Raw genomic sequence first — 16,887 nt, forward strand, 5'->3', positions numbered from 1 at the left:
CCCAAGGCCGTAACTAGTTATCTTATTTCAGTGAGGCAAAATAATTGAGCCGAGCAGGTGCAGTACCCGAAAAGGTCATTACAAAAATTAAAATTTACACATGACAACAGAAGCCAAGTGATTACATACAGATCACATGCTTTTAATCCAGGTGATCGTGAGGTTAAAAATAGAGCAAGGCAGATTGGTAAAATTTAGTTGTCAAACCAATAGACACTACATGGTCATAAAATAATCGTACTAAAAGGTCAAATTCATTTTATTTAGTCCATACAACAAATATGAATGAACCATTTAGTATTAGTATCTCAGAAATACATCCAAAGACGAAAACTTAGCGTTGCTCAGTGGTTTTTCAACCAGTCACGATCAAATAAGCACTTCCAGACAGACAAATGTACACCTAACAAAAATTCCATTTCCAAATATGTTTAGCCTCTTGTATCTCATAAAAATGAACCATGAGCATGATATTAATGTCTAATACAACCTGCAAGACGGACTTGTACACCTCACAATCATTCAATACACAAATAAGTGTACATATTTCATCAACCTTAACTGAATGCTTTACGAATGATGAAATAAAGTCAAGGGTTCGATGAAAATTGTCGTAAGAACATGTTCAGCTAGCAATCATTTCATACGCTAAATACTGTTAAACTATAGTTAAAGGCATCGAAGAACAATATCGAGGTATATACTAGTACTTCCCGATGACCAATTCATCACAAGAATGATCAACCTTTACAGACTTACATGCAAACTTAGCAATCATTTCACACATATCTAAAAGTGGCTCGCAGTATTTGAAAAAAAATGTTCCATAGGTACAAAGATTTGGTTTGGAAGTTTGTTTGTACCTGAAAACTTGTTTCAAAGGTCACCAATTTATAGTTTTTTTATCTTTGAATATTATTTTTGTAATCGGGGGTAAATTAAAATCATACTTTTATTGTTAAAGACCTACCTAAATTCATGGCATCGTACAAGGTTTTGATATCATCATTGATTGCTTCCCCCACCCCCAACAAATCAGTCTGTGAAATTAGACAGTTTACAAAAATGTGCACCATTTATTCTAGTTTAAAGTAAATATTTGGCAGGAGTACATTTTCATCCTGTCCAGGACTAGACAAAAATTCATTAAATATTCTACAAAAACACCAAATAAAAAAAATATGGTGCTTTAATTGAAACAACCAAGACATGTGTACGACTCAAATTTTACAGCAAGGAAATTTATGATTAATTCCCTAGTGTCCCTAGTCAAATTCTAGGGATTTTTTTCGACCCTTTTACGTTCGTGTGCAACAGAATATGACGTACTGTGATTTGGTGTTATTACACCAAAGACATGTTTTTTTCTCCGACTGTAAACGACGTTTTAACATAAAATCCATTGGATTTTGGATGTGTATGTGTACTGATTGATATTTTAGTGTCAAATACATGATTTTTTTTTTATACTAAAATAGCATTCGCTTAAATATAGCTGTCTGTAAAGGGGAGAAGTATCTGATCTACAGTTGATTTTTTTTTCGCTAAGGGTAATAAAGATACGTTACAACGTCCGGTTTGTGTTTTGAAAAGTTCCTTTCCGCTTTGGTGCAATCTGTAGAGATGCATACTTTTCAAATGATTTTTATAGTTTATGTTGTACTCTTGTACTACTGTTCCGGGTTTGGAGCCAGGAAAACTAGTTTAACCCCTCTTTTTTTGTAATGTGCCTATACTTCAGTGGTTGTTGGTTCATGTCTGTCATATTTGTTTTTCGCAAATTATGTTAATACTATTAGTTTCCTCTATTGATTTTTCCACATGTTCAAGTCGGGGACTTTAACAGCCGTCTATATGGTATGATGAGGTATTGCTAAAAGCCATATATTTGCCTTGAATTTCGGTGGATAGTTGTATAATTTGCGATCTCACCACATCTCTTTATTCGCAATAACCAACGAACTATGAAATTAAGATCAAATTCCAGTGTACCTTGCCAGGACATGTATACCTTTATTTATACCCCAAATATAGTTGAAATATTGCTTAAAGTCTCTGATATATTGACTAGGCAATATGAATTATTCTCCATCACTGACGATGGCATATTTTAACTGAATTCCATGATGTAAATGTTCCTTTAATATTATATATTGTTGTCTTTTTGTTTTGTGTGAGCATTATTTTGCCATTTGATTATAGGGACTTTCTATCTAAAAAAAATCCTCAGAGTATTTATAAATTTTACTTTTGACTGTATAGACAATTTCATTAAATATAAGGATTCACGTTATATAGCTTAATCTTGAAATTTTAGTTTGCTTCACAATAACTTTCAAACACTGCAATTACTCAATAGGTAATTGGTGTAACTGACTAACATGTTAAGCTGAAAAGTTAATCCCTTTTTAAAAGGCTTTTCCATGTATGCCCTTGTATTATGTCTCATGGTAGTTTTTTTTTAGTTGGGCGCTAAAGAACATGTCCAAGCCCATCACGTTTCGTAAATGTATTTCCTTAGAAGGGGGCATATATTCCAGTGGTTGGCATTGTTTGTTGTCCCTCATATTTGCTAATATTCAATTAAACAAGAGCTCTTGGTCTCTTGTTTTAGTTGCTTTACTTTTTACCACGCCAAATATAACCTTCTAATACGATATGCTAATTATTGAAGTCCGTACAGAGATCCATAATTGATGACATCTACATTACAAAGGCATTCAACCCATATGTTTTAAAGGGTTTAACCTCTTTAAATAGTACCAATTCATTATTCTTCTTCTTTAATTTTATCAATATTAACTAATGAGTGTTTTAACATGATGGGTTTAAATAGCTATAAAACCAGGTTAGATAATGCCTTTACCAGGTCAGAAATATTGACAGTTGTTATCTATTCGTTTGATGTGTTTGAGGTTTTGATTTTGCCATTTACATGGATTACCATTTTGATTTACTCGGGAGATCCGTATATTTGTGATTGAACTTTTTAATCTATATAAGTCAGTGGTTGCTGTGGGAATTTAAAATTTCAGTATTGTTCAAACGAATTTCTGGTTTCTGGTTTTTTTTCAGTATTTTTGGTGCATCTTTGTCCCCTGAAGAGTTACAATGTATTCAGCTATTCAATTACTTTGTTTCAGAACATATTTTCTTTCTACAACAATACTTCCAACTTAATGCAATTAATAAAGTATATATTAAAATTTTAATTTAATCTCTTTGAAACTCCAAAAATACAGATAACAAAAAACATTTTTTTTAAATTTCAGTTCAATCAAAAGACATTAAATTTTGGAAACACTTTTTATATTTAATTTGAATCATTGTCAATAAAGTCATCATATGATTTAACACTTTCACCAGACTTCACTGTAAAGCTCCCTCTAGATTGAACAGAAGCCAAATCTGATTTACTAGTAGTTGATTTGTGAGTTATAGATAATATAGAATGTACTGATATATTGTCATCTGAAATATAGGATTTCCCTCCTATGTCATCTTTTACTGAAGCAGCTTTATGTTGATAACCTGACAGATCCTGTATAGACCTTATTTTGTCCAATGAAGACGGTACACTGCCTTGGGATGAAGACATTTTTTGTGGAGAACCATAAACATCTTGTATAGATCTTATTTTGTCTGGAGAGGATGAAACATGGCTTGGATAAGATTCAATTTCTTGCTGAGATCTATAAACATCGTGTGTTGACCTAATTTTGTCCTGTGAAGATGGAACACTGTCTTCCTGTGGAGATCCATAAACATCCTGTATAGACCTTATTTTGTCTGGAGAGGATGAAACATGGCTTGGATAAGATTCAATTTCTTGCTGAGATCCATAAACATCTTGTGTTGACCTAATTTTGTCCTGTGAAGATGGAACACGGCTTAGATAAGATGCAGCTTCTTGTGGTGATACATAAACATCTTGTATAGACCTAATTTTGTCCGGTGAGGATGGTACACGGCTTCCATAAGATGCAGCTTCTTGTGGAGATCCATAAACATCTTGTATAGACCTAATTTTGTCCGGTGAGGATGGTACACGGCTTCCATAAGATGCAGCTTCTTGTGGAGATCCATAAACATCTTGTATAGATCGTATTTTGTCCGGTGAAGATGGAACACGGCTTCCATAAGATGCAGCACCTTGTGGAGATCCATAAACATCATTTATAGACCTAATTTTGTCTGATAAAGATGGTACAGGGCTTGGATAAGATTGAATTTCTTGCTGAGATCCATAAACATCCGGAATAGACCTATTTGTAGCCACAGATGATGGTACACGGCTTGGGTTAGATGCAACTTTGTGTGGACTTCCATGGAAATCCTGTATAGACCTGATTGTTTCTGTTGAAGATGGTGTATAGCGAGGATCTGATGCTGCTTTTTCAGGAGATCTTAAAATGTCCTGTAAAGACCTATTTTCATTAGAAGATGGTACACGACTTGAATGAGAAGCAGCTTTTTGCGGAGACCCATAAACATCCTGAGTGGACCTATTTTGTTCTGCTGAAGACGGTGCATGATGTGGAGATGAAGCTGCTAATTTGGATCCGGAAGCGTCCTTTAAAGATCTCATACTTTCTTGGGAAGATGGTTGATAGTGTGAGGCTGATGCATATTTTTGTGGAGATCCATAGACATCTTGTATAGACCTTTTATTTTCCGCTGAAGATGGTACATTGTATGGGGCTGATGCAGCTTTTTGTGGTGACACATATTGTGAAGACCTGATTTTTTCCTCAGAAGATGTTAAATGGCGGCGGGAGGATGCAGCTTTCTGTGGAGATACATGAACATCCTGTTTAGATCTTACTTTTTCCTGGGATGATGTTGAATGGCGTTGGGCTGATGTAGCACTCTGTGAAGATTCGTAAACATTCTGTGTAGAGCTTATTTTTTCGTGTGAAGATGGTAAATTGCGTGCAGCTGATGTAGCTTTTTGTGGAGATCCTGAAACATCCTGTCTAGACCTCAATTTGTCTGGTGAAGACATTTCCTGATGAGAAAATGAAAGCATCCTTGATGGTGACCCAAAGCTAACATCATCTTGAAGAGATTCTGACCTATCAGATGAAGATTCCATCGCTGGAGACAATAACTTCTTTGGTGGAGATCTCAAAACTTCTGGCAGAGGTGAGGTATCAGAAGTCAATGATGCACGACGTTGAGGAGGCAAAATCCTTGGTGGCGATCTATGTAATGTAGCTCTTTGACCAGATAATGGCCCTTGATATGGAATTGCTTTGTTATTAAAATCATTTTTCGAAGGTGATGTTTCAATGCTACAAAAGATAAAAGAGTAAACTTCATTACAGAAACCTTACATAAGTATTGGAAATTAAACTAGCTGTATGTTTTTTTGTACTCCCCTTAATATTGATTTATTAATTGATGGGTGTTAATGCTACCTTCATCACTGTTGTACTATTTTGAGGCAGTTAGTTTGTATTGGTAGAGGAAGCTGGAGTGAACAGATAGATCCACCAACCATTGGTTTAGAAAAGTGACAATCCTAGTCTAAGATTGGAGTTGAGCACATCTACCATGTGTTGGATTAGAACTCACAACCTCCAACAGGCTGGTGATACAGTACATTGGCTCCTTTTTTTCTCTTGACATTAATTACTCAGACCACTTGGCCACCTAGGCCCTCTCATTCATATCAAAATAATTTGTTATATTTATCTCTTTACTGTTGTTATTTTGTATTTGAACACATAGTATTCAACAACTCCCTCGTTTTTCAGTGGCAGTCTTAAGTTTCCCTGGCCTTAATATTTTGCGGCCTATATAACAGGACCTATATATATATATCTTATGTTAATTTCTTCTCATCCTGAGCACACATGAAATATATACCACCGTTATTTAAGCAAGCATCAATCAATCAATCAAAGTTTAAAAATCTATATTTTATTGTGTTCAGTTTGATAAAAATTATTAAATTGAACACAATAAAATATAGATTTTAATTGCATCTGTTACTGTGTTACATTTGTTAAAATTACAGGGGTATTTTATGAAAATTTGCCACTATATTCAATACATAATATTAATAAGAATCAGAAGAAAATTATTATGTCTTATATTTATTTCAATTTATGTGAAATTAAAATAAATTGTTAAATTGTTTAATTAGTTTCCATGGGAGATAACCCAAAATCTGTACTTTTTTTAATTAAGATGACTTTTAAAAGAAGAATTGATTATCTCCCATGGACACTTCCTAAAATTTAAGTATCGCAATTTCAATACGTGGATAGCAAAACTAACAGTCAAGTCACATTAAATCATTAAATATATAAAAGGATTATACAAACCTTGAATCTTTAGAAATAAGTGTCCAGCTGGAAGGTGGTGGCGGGAAACTTTCATATGATCTAGTCTCTGAAGAACTGCAATAAATCAAATTTATTTATAGAATTGCATTTTCAATTTACTTTTATTTCAAATAACACAAAAAAGCATAGCATAAAACACTATAAATAATAATAAAACAGCAAACAGAAAATAAATTAGGATAGTAAGAATCCTAAGGCTTATTTACAAATACATAAAGATTCTACATACTCATACCACATTTTCTGAACATCAGTGATGTATTCTCCAATAAAAAAAATGAAGCAAACCTACTGTGGATTCAGTATTATTTGTTAGATATCAATTTTAGTGCAATAGTGGATTTCCTGGGTACAGGGAATTGAAAATTTGATTCATGACAAAACCAACTTATGAAAAGGCAAATTTTCTATGGAACCCAAGAAAATGAATTAAGAATGTGTTATTTTCATTTTTCAAAAAGGTATCAAGAAAAATGATTTTAAAAATTATTTGTTATCTCTTGGTATTGAACCAATTACATCAAAAATACATATACCTTCAGATTTTAGACAACCAATTCACTCATTTTAATTTAGAACATACATGTATGTAAAAGTAGCCCTTTCCTAAGAGAAAAAAAGTGCTTTCGATGTATACCTTACATAAACAAACAAATTTCAGAAATTAAAGTTTTGGTAAGATGGAAATCTTTGTAGACCATTTTTAGCAAAATTGAAATATTTGGTGGTAATAAAGGGGTTTTGAATTGGTGGTCTGACACTTTTAATTCATGGTTAGTTTTGATACTTTTGTAAAATGCTTAAAATTTAACACAAAAACACAAAAAATAGTGAAGATTGATTTAGCAATTTCAAAGTAGAAGAAAAAATTAGCAAGCAGCACTTGTCTGGGACTCATAAGGAATATAAAGACAAAAATCTTATGCAAAAAGTAAAATCACAAAATTACTGAACTTAGAGGAAAATCAATTCGGAAAGTCCATAATCACATCAACACATGGCAAAATCAAATAACAAAATGCATCAAAAAGGAATGGACAAGAACTGTCTTATTCCTGATTTGGTACAGACATTTTCACATTTGGAAATGGTGGATTAAACCTGGTTCTATAGTGCTAACCCTTTCACTTTAATGACAGTCTACTCAAATTCCGTTATATTTACATTGATGCCTGAAATAAACAGACACAATAAATAAAATAGCCAAAATATGGGTACATTAGTCATCATGCAACATTGTTTAAGACATTCATTTTGATTGGGTAACATCACTTATTTTCATTGCTAAGAAACAAAGCACAAACACAGATGACAAATTTTAAATGTATGATTTGCTGTTGGTTTTCTGTCTTAGTTTTATTTGAATGGAGATAACAGTATAATATTTTTTTAACAAATTTCAAGAAAATGTAGAGTTAATAGCTAAATAAGCATACATATGATATCAGTTTATATTTGTTCTAAGAGAAGTTACTCTGAATATATACCAATATATAAAACAAGCACATTCAAGATGGCCATGCATATAAATGCTCAATTTGATGTCTTTGTATGTATATATGCATGCCTCTGAAATTTGTGTTTTATGTTTCTATCATCTTTTTCTATGTTATGTTCATGCAAATTTAAGATCATATATGGTAAATTTTAAAATTGAAATTATTTTTGGGTCAAAAAGTATTTTGATTTGATTTTTGATTTGAGCATCACTGATGAGTCTTTTGTAGACAAAAAGTGTGTCTGATTTAATCAAGGTCTCTATAATGAGTTCATTGAATAAAACTTACCGTCTATCCATTTGTAGGTTTTTTTGTGGAGATCGGGACACTGCATATGAATTTTTGCTAATATACTGAATATCCTCCTCTAATTCTCTTCTTTGTGATTCTGAGCGAGTCTGACTATGAGTAGGATCTGACATATGTCCTTTGGCAGCATACATTGAATTTCTAGAACTGTATTGGTTATCTGGAATTTGTTCTCCTTTTTGACTTGTTTGTAAATTTGAGACGGCAACCTTCTGTGTAGGATCTGACAGACGTCTTGCAGCCATTTGTGATGATTTCTTTGTATGTAGATTATCTTGATATCCTTGAATTGTTTCCCCTGTTAGATTTTGTGTACCATGTGATGTTTTCCCTCCAGTCATTTGCATTGCATAACTTGCATTCTGACTATCTCTTGAGAGTTGGCTACTGACATTTTGGTGTTGAGGAGAAGTTGATGAACGGCGAGTTGTCGTCTGCTTTGGTTTGCTAACAAGTGACCCAGTGTTTGATTGGAGACGTAGTGAACTATTTATGTCTTGTGATGAATGTTGGTCAACCATCTGTGTAGTTATACTTGCATTCTGAATATTTTGTTCTTTTTGACTTCCAACCGTCTGAATAGTTTCGGACATTTCTTGACCTTGGGATGAAATTGATGAACGTCGTTTCACCTTCTGTGATGTTTTACTAGCAGGATTTTCAGATGGGTCTAAAAATTTTTGGCCTTGATTTTGATATGATGGATGTTGTCTTACCATGTTAGATGTATGACTAGAATATTGATCATCTGATGTCTGTCTCTTACCCATATGAGTTGTTGAATGAGCCTCACTTTCACTTGGATGCGACTTGAAACTTCCTGTCATTTGTAATGTTCTGCTTCCTCCTGTTGATTGTCCTGATTGAGATGAATGCTTTGCCTCCATTTGCAATCTAGCAGACTGCTGATTCTCTATTAATTGCTGTCTACTTAGATGAAGTACTAACATATCCTGACTTTCAGTTGGGTGAGGTCTTTCCATACTCTGTCTTGCATGCATAGCATAATGATCATTTACTGATTGTTGACTCCTAGGAGATGATGTGAAATCTGACAAACCTTTTGGTAAAATCTGTGATATTTTTCTAGCATGCATATCACCTCCTGAGTGTTGAGATGAATGTTGTGCTTCCATCTGCAATCCAGAGTTACGATTTTCTATTGACTGCTGTCTACTCAGATGAGGTGCTAACATATCCTGACTTTCTGTTGGGTGAGGTCTTTCAATACTCTGTCTTGTATGCATAGCATACTGATCATTTATTGATTGTTGACTCCAAGGAGATGATGTGAAATCTGACAAACCTTTTGATGAAATCGGAGATATTTTTCTAGCACGCTGATCACCTACTAATTGTTGTGATGAAAGTTTTGCAGCCATCTGCATTCTAGCATTATAATCCTGTACTGACTCCTGACTACTAAGATGAGGTGCTAACATATCCCGACTTTCTGTTGGGGGTTGCGAAAGTCTTTGAACACTCTGCCTTGCATTACTAGCATTCCAATCGTTCACTGATTGCGGGCTGCTGTGAGAAATTACAAAGTCTGAAATCTGTGAACTATTTCTAACTTGCTCATTACCTCCTAAATGTTGCGTCGACTTGTTTGCCTCCATCTTCAATCTGGCATTATGATTATTTATTGACTGCTGGGGTGGTAACATATCCTGTCTTTGAAATGACGGAGGTGGTGGTGGAGCAGGAGGTTGGTATTGTGGAAGGTTTCCCCTGCTCTGCCATGCATTATCATCATATTGATCATTTCTTGATTGTCTACTACCAGGGGGAAGTTGTGGAGGTGGAGTCGGGGGAAGTGGGGGTGGTGGAAAGCTTCCTTCACTCTGCCATGTAGTCAAATCATATTGATCGTTTCCTGATTGACGAATTCCAGGGGGAGGGGGAGGCGGTGGCGGAGGTGGTGGTGGTGCAGGAAGTTGGTATGGTGGAAGGCTTCCTCTGCTTTGCCATGCCTCAAAATCATATTGGTCATTTCTTGATTGTCTAATACCAGGGGGAAGTTGTGGAGGCGGAGTTGGGGGTAGTGGGGGTGGTGGAAGACTTCCCCCACTCTGCCATGTAGTCAAACCATATTGATCATTTTCTGATTGTCGAACTCCAGGGGGAAGTGGTGGCGGTGGTGGTGCAGGAGGTGGGTATGGTGGAAGATTCCCCCCACTCTGCCATGCATTCAAATCATTTTGATGATTTCCTGATTGTCGACTACCAGGAGGAATTATGTCTGATGGATCTCTCTTTGACATCTCTAAAATTCTTCTATCCTGCTGATCACCTCCCAATTGTTCCGCTGAAGCTATTGCCTCCATCCGTAGTCTAGCATAATGATCCATCATCAATTGGTAAGTACTTGGATGAGCTGCTGACATATCCCAAGTTTTAGGTGGTAAAGGAGGCGTTGGAGGAGGGGGAGGCGCTTGAGGTTGTTGAGGTGGAAGTCTTTCACCACTTTGCCTTGTAACAGTAGCATATAGATTCCTTACTGATTGTTGGCTACTGGAAGATGGGCCTTCTGGTGAAATCTTTGTTGTTCGACTAGTATGCTGATCACCTTCTAATTGTTTTCTATACAATTGAGCTGCTGAATCTAACATTTCCTGACTTACAGTTGCATATGGTGGATCACTCGACACCATCTTAGATGATTGTTTTCTAGCCATATGTGAATTAGATGGTCCAAAAGATGCATTTGAAGGTTTTGGTTGTTGTTGTGAAGTCCTTGATCTGTAAGATTGATGTGGCAAACTTTTGGCCCGTGTGGCACCAGAAATATTTGGGCGACTCTCATTGGTTAATGGTTGGTTTGGTGCTGAATGATGTTTTCTAATTATTTGTGATGATCTTGGAAAAGCCTTTTCTGGAGGAATTTCAACTGTGGACCAACGTACAGAACCTTTTGAAAGTTTTGGCTGTGCTCTGAAAAAAAAAATGATTTTACAATTGATTCTACTCTTCCTTCATTTGCAAAAGATTGTCTTAAAAACAGGATGAAAACTCTTATGTTATGCAACTTTAAACTAGACTAATTACTAACATAAGCAAGACAACAGGTGCCACATGTGGAGCAGGCCCTGCTTACAATGTCTGAGCATCTGAAATCATCCCTAGTTTTGGTGGGTTTGTGTTGCTCAGTGTTTAGTTTTCTATGGTGTTTTTTGTGTACTATAATTTGTTTGTCATTTTCTTTTTTAGCTATGGCCTTTGTCAGTTTATTTTTGTAATGTCATACCCCTACTTATTTATTTTTATAAATGCTTGACCATACTTGAGTTATTGAACAAACAATTTGGTAAGTATAAGTAAATACTGCACAGCTTATGCGACCCTTCTTCACCTGAATGATGCAGAAGTTAGGGTTACCAGGTCAGTGAGCTGTTAAGTATAACTAGCATACAGTTTGTTTTTTTAACTTTGAACAGTAACTGTTTGAAAAACTTATAGGTGATCAATTGACATGATAATTTTAGATAAAAAATAAATTTACACATTTTCATAATTCTATGAGCACACAGCATTGTCAATTCACAGTGAGGTAAAAAAAAAAATAAAGAGAATTAAACACCATAAATTTACATAAAATCATAGGATTTCATTTAGGATGTTCAAACTTCTTTTTGGGTGACTATTTGTCAGATTTTCGGAATCCTTTTGTTTTATCCATGGTATGCAGTACAAATTTTGCCAACTTATCCCTACTTTTCTTTTCATAATTTAATAACATATAGTTTAAAAAGCCAGCCAAATTGGATAATTTTATAAAAATCCTTGCAAAATTATTTCATACCTTTTGAAAGACAAAAGTGCCCGGTGTCAATGTTAAAATAATCTGTTAACACAGAGATTTGTCTTGCTTATTTGTTGTTGAATAGTATAAGACAATATAAATGCTGAATTAAAATAGTTATACCTAACCTGGTTAGTTATGAAAAATATTCAAATTCAATGAACCACAACTGGAGGTACAGGGCCAAAAATATACTTGGAAATGAGATGTTCCAATCCCTATACAAATGCATACCAAATATCATTGACTTATCATAAGTGGTTCCCCTTAAACTGACCTGCAAAAGTTTCAAAGTCATAGGCAATAACTAGTTAAAGGACAAAATAATCTCCATGGAAATGAGATATTCCAATTCTTTTAAAAAATAGTATTTAAAGATACAATTGCTTACTACTAGTGTTTTCAAATAAACTGACCTGATAACTTAGACTAATACATGTAAATTGAGGACAATAGACCATGATTGTGGGGGAAGGGGAAAACCATCTCCATGGAAAAAAAGATATTCAAATGCTTATACAACTGCATGCCAAATATCATTGACCTACCACTAGTGGTTCCCCCTAAACTGACATATTCACAAACTAATACATTGTTGAAGCCTGTTAGAGCCTCACATTCTATCTGTTTTATATGTTTAAACCGTGTATAAATAAATTCCATGTTTTGTAACATATTTCTTGTTTTTTTGTGTAACACTTACTCTGCTGGTTTCTCAAAGATTGGTTTGCCCTCTTCTCTTAATTTTTCTTTTTTATCTTGCCACTCGCCGATTTTTGCTTGCCACATTTTCTCAAATAGATTTCCTTGAAAGTTTGACATAGAATATTTGCCTTTACCTTCCATTTCAGGTCTACAAAACAAGTATAACATATTAAATATTAAAGTCACAGAAAAATTGATATGTGGAATTTGTTGATCGGCTACATCTTATATATCGGCTCAATCATACCTATCCACTTAATAACATCTACCAGCTAAATCATATCAATCACTTAAATCATAACTATAAGCTAAATCATATCAATCACCTATATCATAACTATCACCTAAATCATATCAATCACCAAAATAATAACTATCAGCTAAATCATATCAAATTCATTTACTCTTCATTTAATAGAAATGATTAATTGGTTTTTTTTCAGTCACTTTACAAGAACACCATGCCCTCTTGCTAAATAGTATTTAATGTTCATACTATAAAATAGGCATAGGTTCCAAGGACACAGTTATCAGGCTTTGATTTTCCTGGTCTTCAATTATTGAGTCCATTACTGTGGAAAGTGTAACTTGCAAATTTTTTTCATACACCTTCCAAATTTATTTTTTATATCTTATGCATAAAATAGTAAGTAGGGTGTTATTAATATACTAGCAATTAATAACAGTCTTTTTAAAAGATTGTTATTTAACAACAAAAAACATCCTCAGATACTCAGGTCTTGTGATTTTCTCAAGGAAATAACATCCACCAGTAACACATCAACCCTGTGATTTTTTTCTTCTTCTGAAATTGTACTTTATTATATAATTACTATAGTCATATCATACCCTGAATTTTGTGTAGATGATTTCATCTTTAATTGAGATTCCTACAAAGATAAAAAAAAAATCTTTTAAAAAGACAGTTATGTATGCAATAATGAAAATAGTTATCTTTTTTAACTGAAATCAAAATGGGTTTCCTTAAGGTGGTACCCAACACTTTCACTAAAATTAATTTGGCTCGTTTAATTTTCATAAAATTTTGTCAAAATATTTTCTTTGACCCTTTAACAAAAATATAAAAATTTTAAAAATTTTGAACCAACCGTTTTGTCAGAAAAATTACACTGGTTATATAGCAGTTTGACAAATATCAATTTTGATCATTGAGAAGCTTAATTTACCTTTTACAACACAACGTAATTAAAACGTTTAGCTGACTTTACAGAGTTATCTCCTTATAGTGTTAGGTACCACCTTAAAGTATATTTTTAAGACTTTGAAGTCTAGAATGTATTCTAATTATGAAGAGACAAGTTTAGATAAGTCGTGTATGCTTTTGAAATAGATTTAATAATGACAATTTGAAATTTTATGATAAAGTTTAAGTTCAAAGTCATATATTAAGCCTCATTTTAAACACCTACCGGAATAATTAGTCTTTCATAGTCATCATCTATATCCTGTTCATCTATAGGTCCTGTTGTGTCAATCTCATCAGTTTTACCAGTTGTTTCAAGGTCATCAGTTTTACCAGTCGTGTCAAGGTCATCAGTTTTACCAGTCGTGTCAAGGTCATCAGTTACACCAGTTGTTTCAAGGTCATCAGTTTGTCTGGTTGTGTCTAGTTCATCAGTTAACTCATTTGGATCTTTGTCTGCTGGTCCATCTTGTCCAGAATTTTCAATCAATGGTAATTTGCTCATGGAGTTTTGAAATTCATCTTCAAGTGTCTTTTTTACAATTTGCCTGAAAACATTATTACATCTGTTAATTGTGCTTTTGGTTTTACTACAAACTGAAATGATGCAGGTTCCTTTAATATCTTATTAGACATCTGCCAATTTACAATGATTGTTGATACTTTCATTTGTTTGATATGTTTGTTATATTTGAGGTTTTAATTTTACCATTTTATATTTAGCCACTATCTGTTTTGAATTTCCTTGGTCTGGTTTGGTACTTTTGGGTTTATTCTTTTGTTATAAATTAAAAAGACAAATCTAAACGGAGAATGTGTCTATTGGTCACAGATGCCCCTTCCTTTTACTTATACAAAAAATCCAAAAGAATTGTGATTAAAGCATAACTCCAATATCAAGGAATCTAATGATTTGGGCATTGTAAACTTTTTTACGATTTCATCTTGAAGATGAAGCAGGCTCAATTGGCCCTTTGTGATATGCGAGTAAAAAAGAATGTTAAAAGATGCTTACATTTTTTCTTTTCTCAATGACCTGAGACGATTGACAACTGCAGCAGCTATACATGCAATCAACATTATTGGTACAAATATCAGAAATATCTCCAATCCCATAACTTCTACTTCTTCAGCAAAATGTTCTATAGAATAAATTTATAAACCAATGAATTATAAAATGCAGTAAACCAATGAATTTAAATATTGTAATTTCAGAGTGAGAAAGGGTTATATTCCTAGAAAAAATGAATGGGAGAGATTGAATCCATCAGACATTTTTCTGTGTGTAGGAAATAGCAATTGAAGCAAATAAAATGATGTTTCAAATGAAAACACAAATTATGAACTGTGGATATAAAATAATTATTGTCTTATGGTTACCCCTCTCCTCTGGTACATTTTTCATTGAAAACCCCTCAATAAAAACCTTTGTTTTAGCCTTTAAAGTACTGTAAATTCTGTAATTATTGCGAGGTTTTAAACAATATGAGAATAATAGTATTTCTTGAGTATTGCAAAATTAAGAAACCACATTCTGATATCAAATACCTATAACTGTATGTACCTTTTCCTAAATTAGCAATAGTTAAAAGTCGTATTTTTTGTAATTTTTCAAAAATCACAATGATAAACACATGCAATACAGATTCTGACTCTATTGAGAGCAAGAAGTAATTGATGTCATTGAAAACAATATTTGAGTCTTAAAATCAAACCAAAAAGATAAAAATTTGGATTCTTCCAAAATTATTTGGTCCTTTTTAAATATATTCAATACTGAGTTTGCTTAATGAAAAGGGTAAGTGCAGTTGCTAAGGAAATTTCAAAATCATTATGTAAATGAGTAGAGTGTTAATGAAAAAATTCAAATTAATATGAAAATCTTACTCAGTGTAACTTTCGCCAAAATATTCCCGCCCGTTTAATTGTAATTACCTATTTTAACAGCATGTAATATTAGAATGAAAGCATGTAGTACTGTGAATACACCATCTTCACGAACTGCACATGTATATAATCCAGTTTGGTTATCTGATGGCAATAGAGTCAGTTGGCTCACATAACCCTCCCCTGGTATCTGTGATGAAAAAATTATATAATACACTTTTTTTACCTAAATGAAGATGTTTCTGGCTTCTGTGATAAAAATTAAATAGTATACACTTTTTTTTCGCCATTCCATAATCAGTTATTTAACAATCAATTTGACGCTGTAAGCTGAAACTTTAAGCCTTTGGTTTGATACAATTTATGTGCTCTACTATTTAATTTATAATTAAACTGGAATCCAAGTTTGAAACTATATAGTGAAGAGTACTTCATCAATATGTTGAAACAAGAATGTGTCCCAAGTACACAAATGCCCCATCCGCACTAGCATTTTCTATGTTCAGTGGACCGTAAAAATGGGATCAAATAGAAGAGATCTCTAATTTAGCATTAAAATTGGAAAGATCATATCATAGGGAACATGTACAGTAGATGTCGTTTGTTTATGTAATATATACGTGTTTCTCGTTTCTCGTTTTGTTTATATAGATTAGACCATTGGTTTTCCCGTTTGAATGGTTTTACACTAGTAATTTTGGGGCCCTTTATAGCTTGTTGTTCGGTGTGAGCCAAGGCTCCGTGTTGAAGGCCGTACTTTAACCTATAATGGTTTAATTTTTAAATTGTTATTTGGATGGAGAGTTGTCTCATTGGCACTCACACCACATCTTCCTATATCTATGTGTACTAAGTTTCAAGTTGATTGGACTTCAACTTCATCAAAAACTACCTGGACCAAAAACTCTAATTTGAAGCAGGACAGACAAACCGAGGGATGCACAGACCAGAAAACATAATGCCCATAAACGGGGCATAAAGATATTAAAATTTACATATTGACAATACCTAGTGATATCATAATTATTTAATTAGCAAAACACAGTACTTTTGACCATTATATAATTGAGTTCAGAACAAAAACAAAAAGTATATTTTTTACATAGTTTTTCAGAAAGATTTTTTTTT

The 16,887-nt window shown here is 33.6% G+C and overlaps 1 protein-coding gene across 1 annotated transcript; it reads right to left on the minus strand.

Annotated features, from left to right (window-relative positions):
- Positions 1-3,313: 3,313 nt before the first annotated feature.
- Positions 3,314-15,957, minus strand: LOC134726385 (protein piccolo-like). The gene is made up of 8 exons (XM_063590785.1): positions 15,808-15,957; positions 14,888-15,014; positions 14,099-14,420; positions 13,518-13,558; positions 12,667-12,816; positions 8,141-11,095; positions 6,333-6,407; positions 3,314-5,294 (listed from the first exon to the last, which is right to left on the minus strand). Exons 2-8 carry the CDS (start codon positions 14,986-14,988, stop codon positions 3,314-3,316), a joined length of 5,625 nt encoding a protein of 1,874 aa, XP_063446855.1. The 5' UTR covers positions 14,989-15,014; positions 15,808-15,957.
- Between the last annotated feature and the right edge of the window lie 930 nt (positions 15,958-16,887).

The sequence above is a fragment of the Mytilus trossulus genome, chromosome 7 (genome assembly GCF_036588685.1).
Source record: "Mytilus trossulus isolate FHL-02 chromosome 7, PNRI_Mtr1.1.1.hap1, whole genome shotgun sequence".
Classification (NCBI taxonomy): domain Eukaryota; kingdom Metazoa; phylum Mollusca; class Bivalvia; order Mytilida; family Mytilidae; genus Mytilus; species Mytilus trossulus.

Bases quoted from the DNA above. Each gene is read 5' to 3' on its own strand.
- LOC134726385 (XM_063590785.1), bottom strand. From the start codon at position 14,988: ATGGGATTGGAGATATTTCTGATATTTGTACCAATAATGTTGATTGCA. The intron at 13,559-14,098 runs GTAGGTGTTTAA...TTATCTTTGTAG, and splicing joins ATGAAAGACTAATTATTCCG to GAATCTCAATTAAAGATGAA. The intron at 11,096-12,666 runs GTAAGTGTTACA...TTTTTTTTTCAG, and splicing joins ATCTTTGAGAAACCAGCAGA to AGCACAGCCAAAACTTTCAA.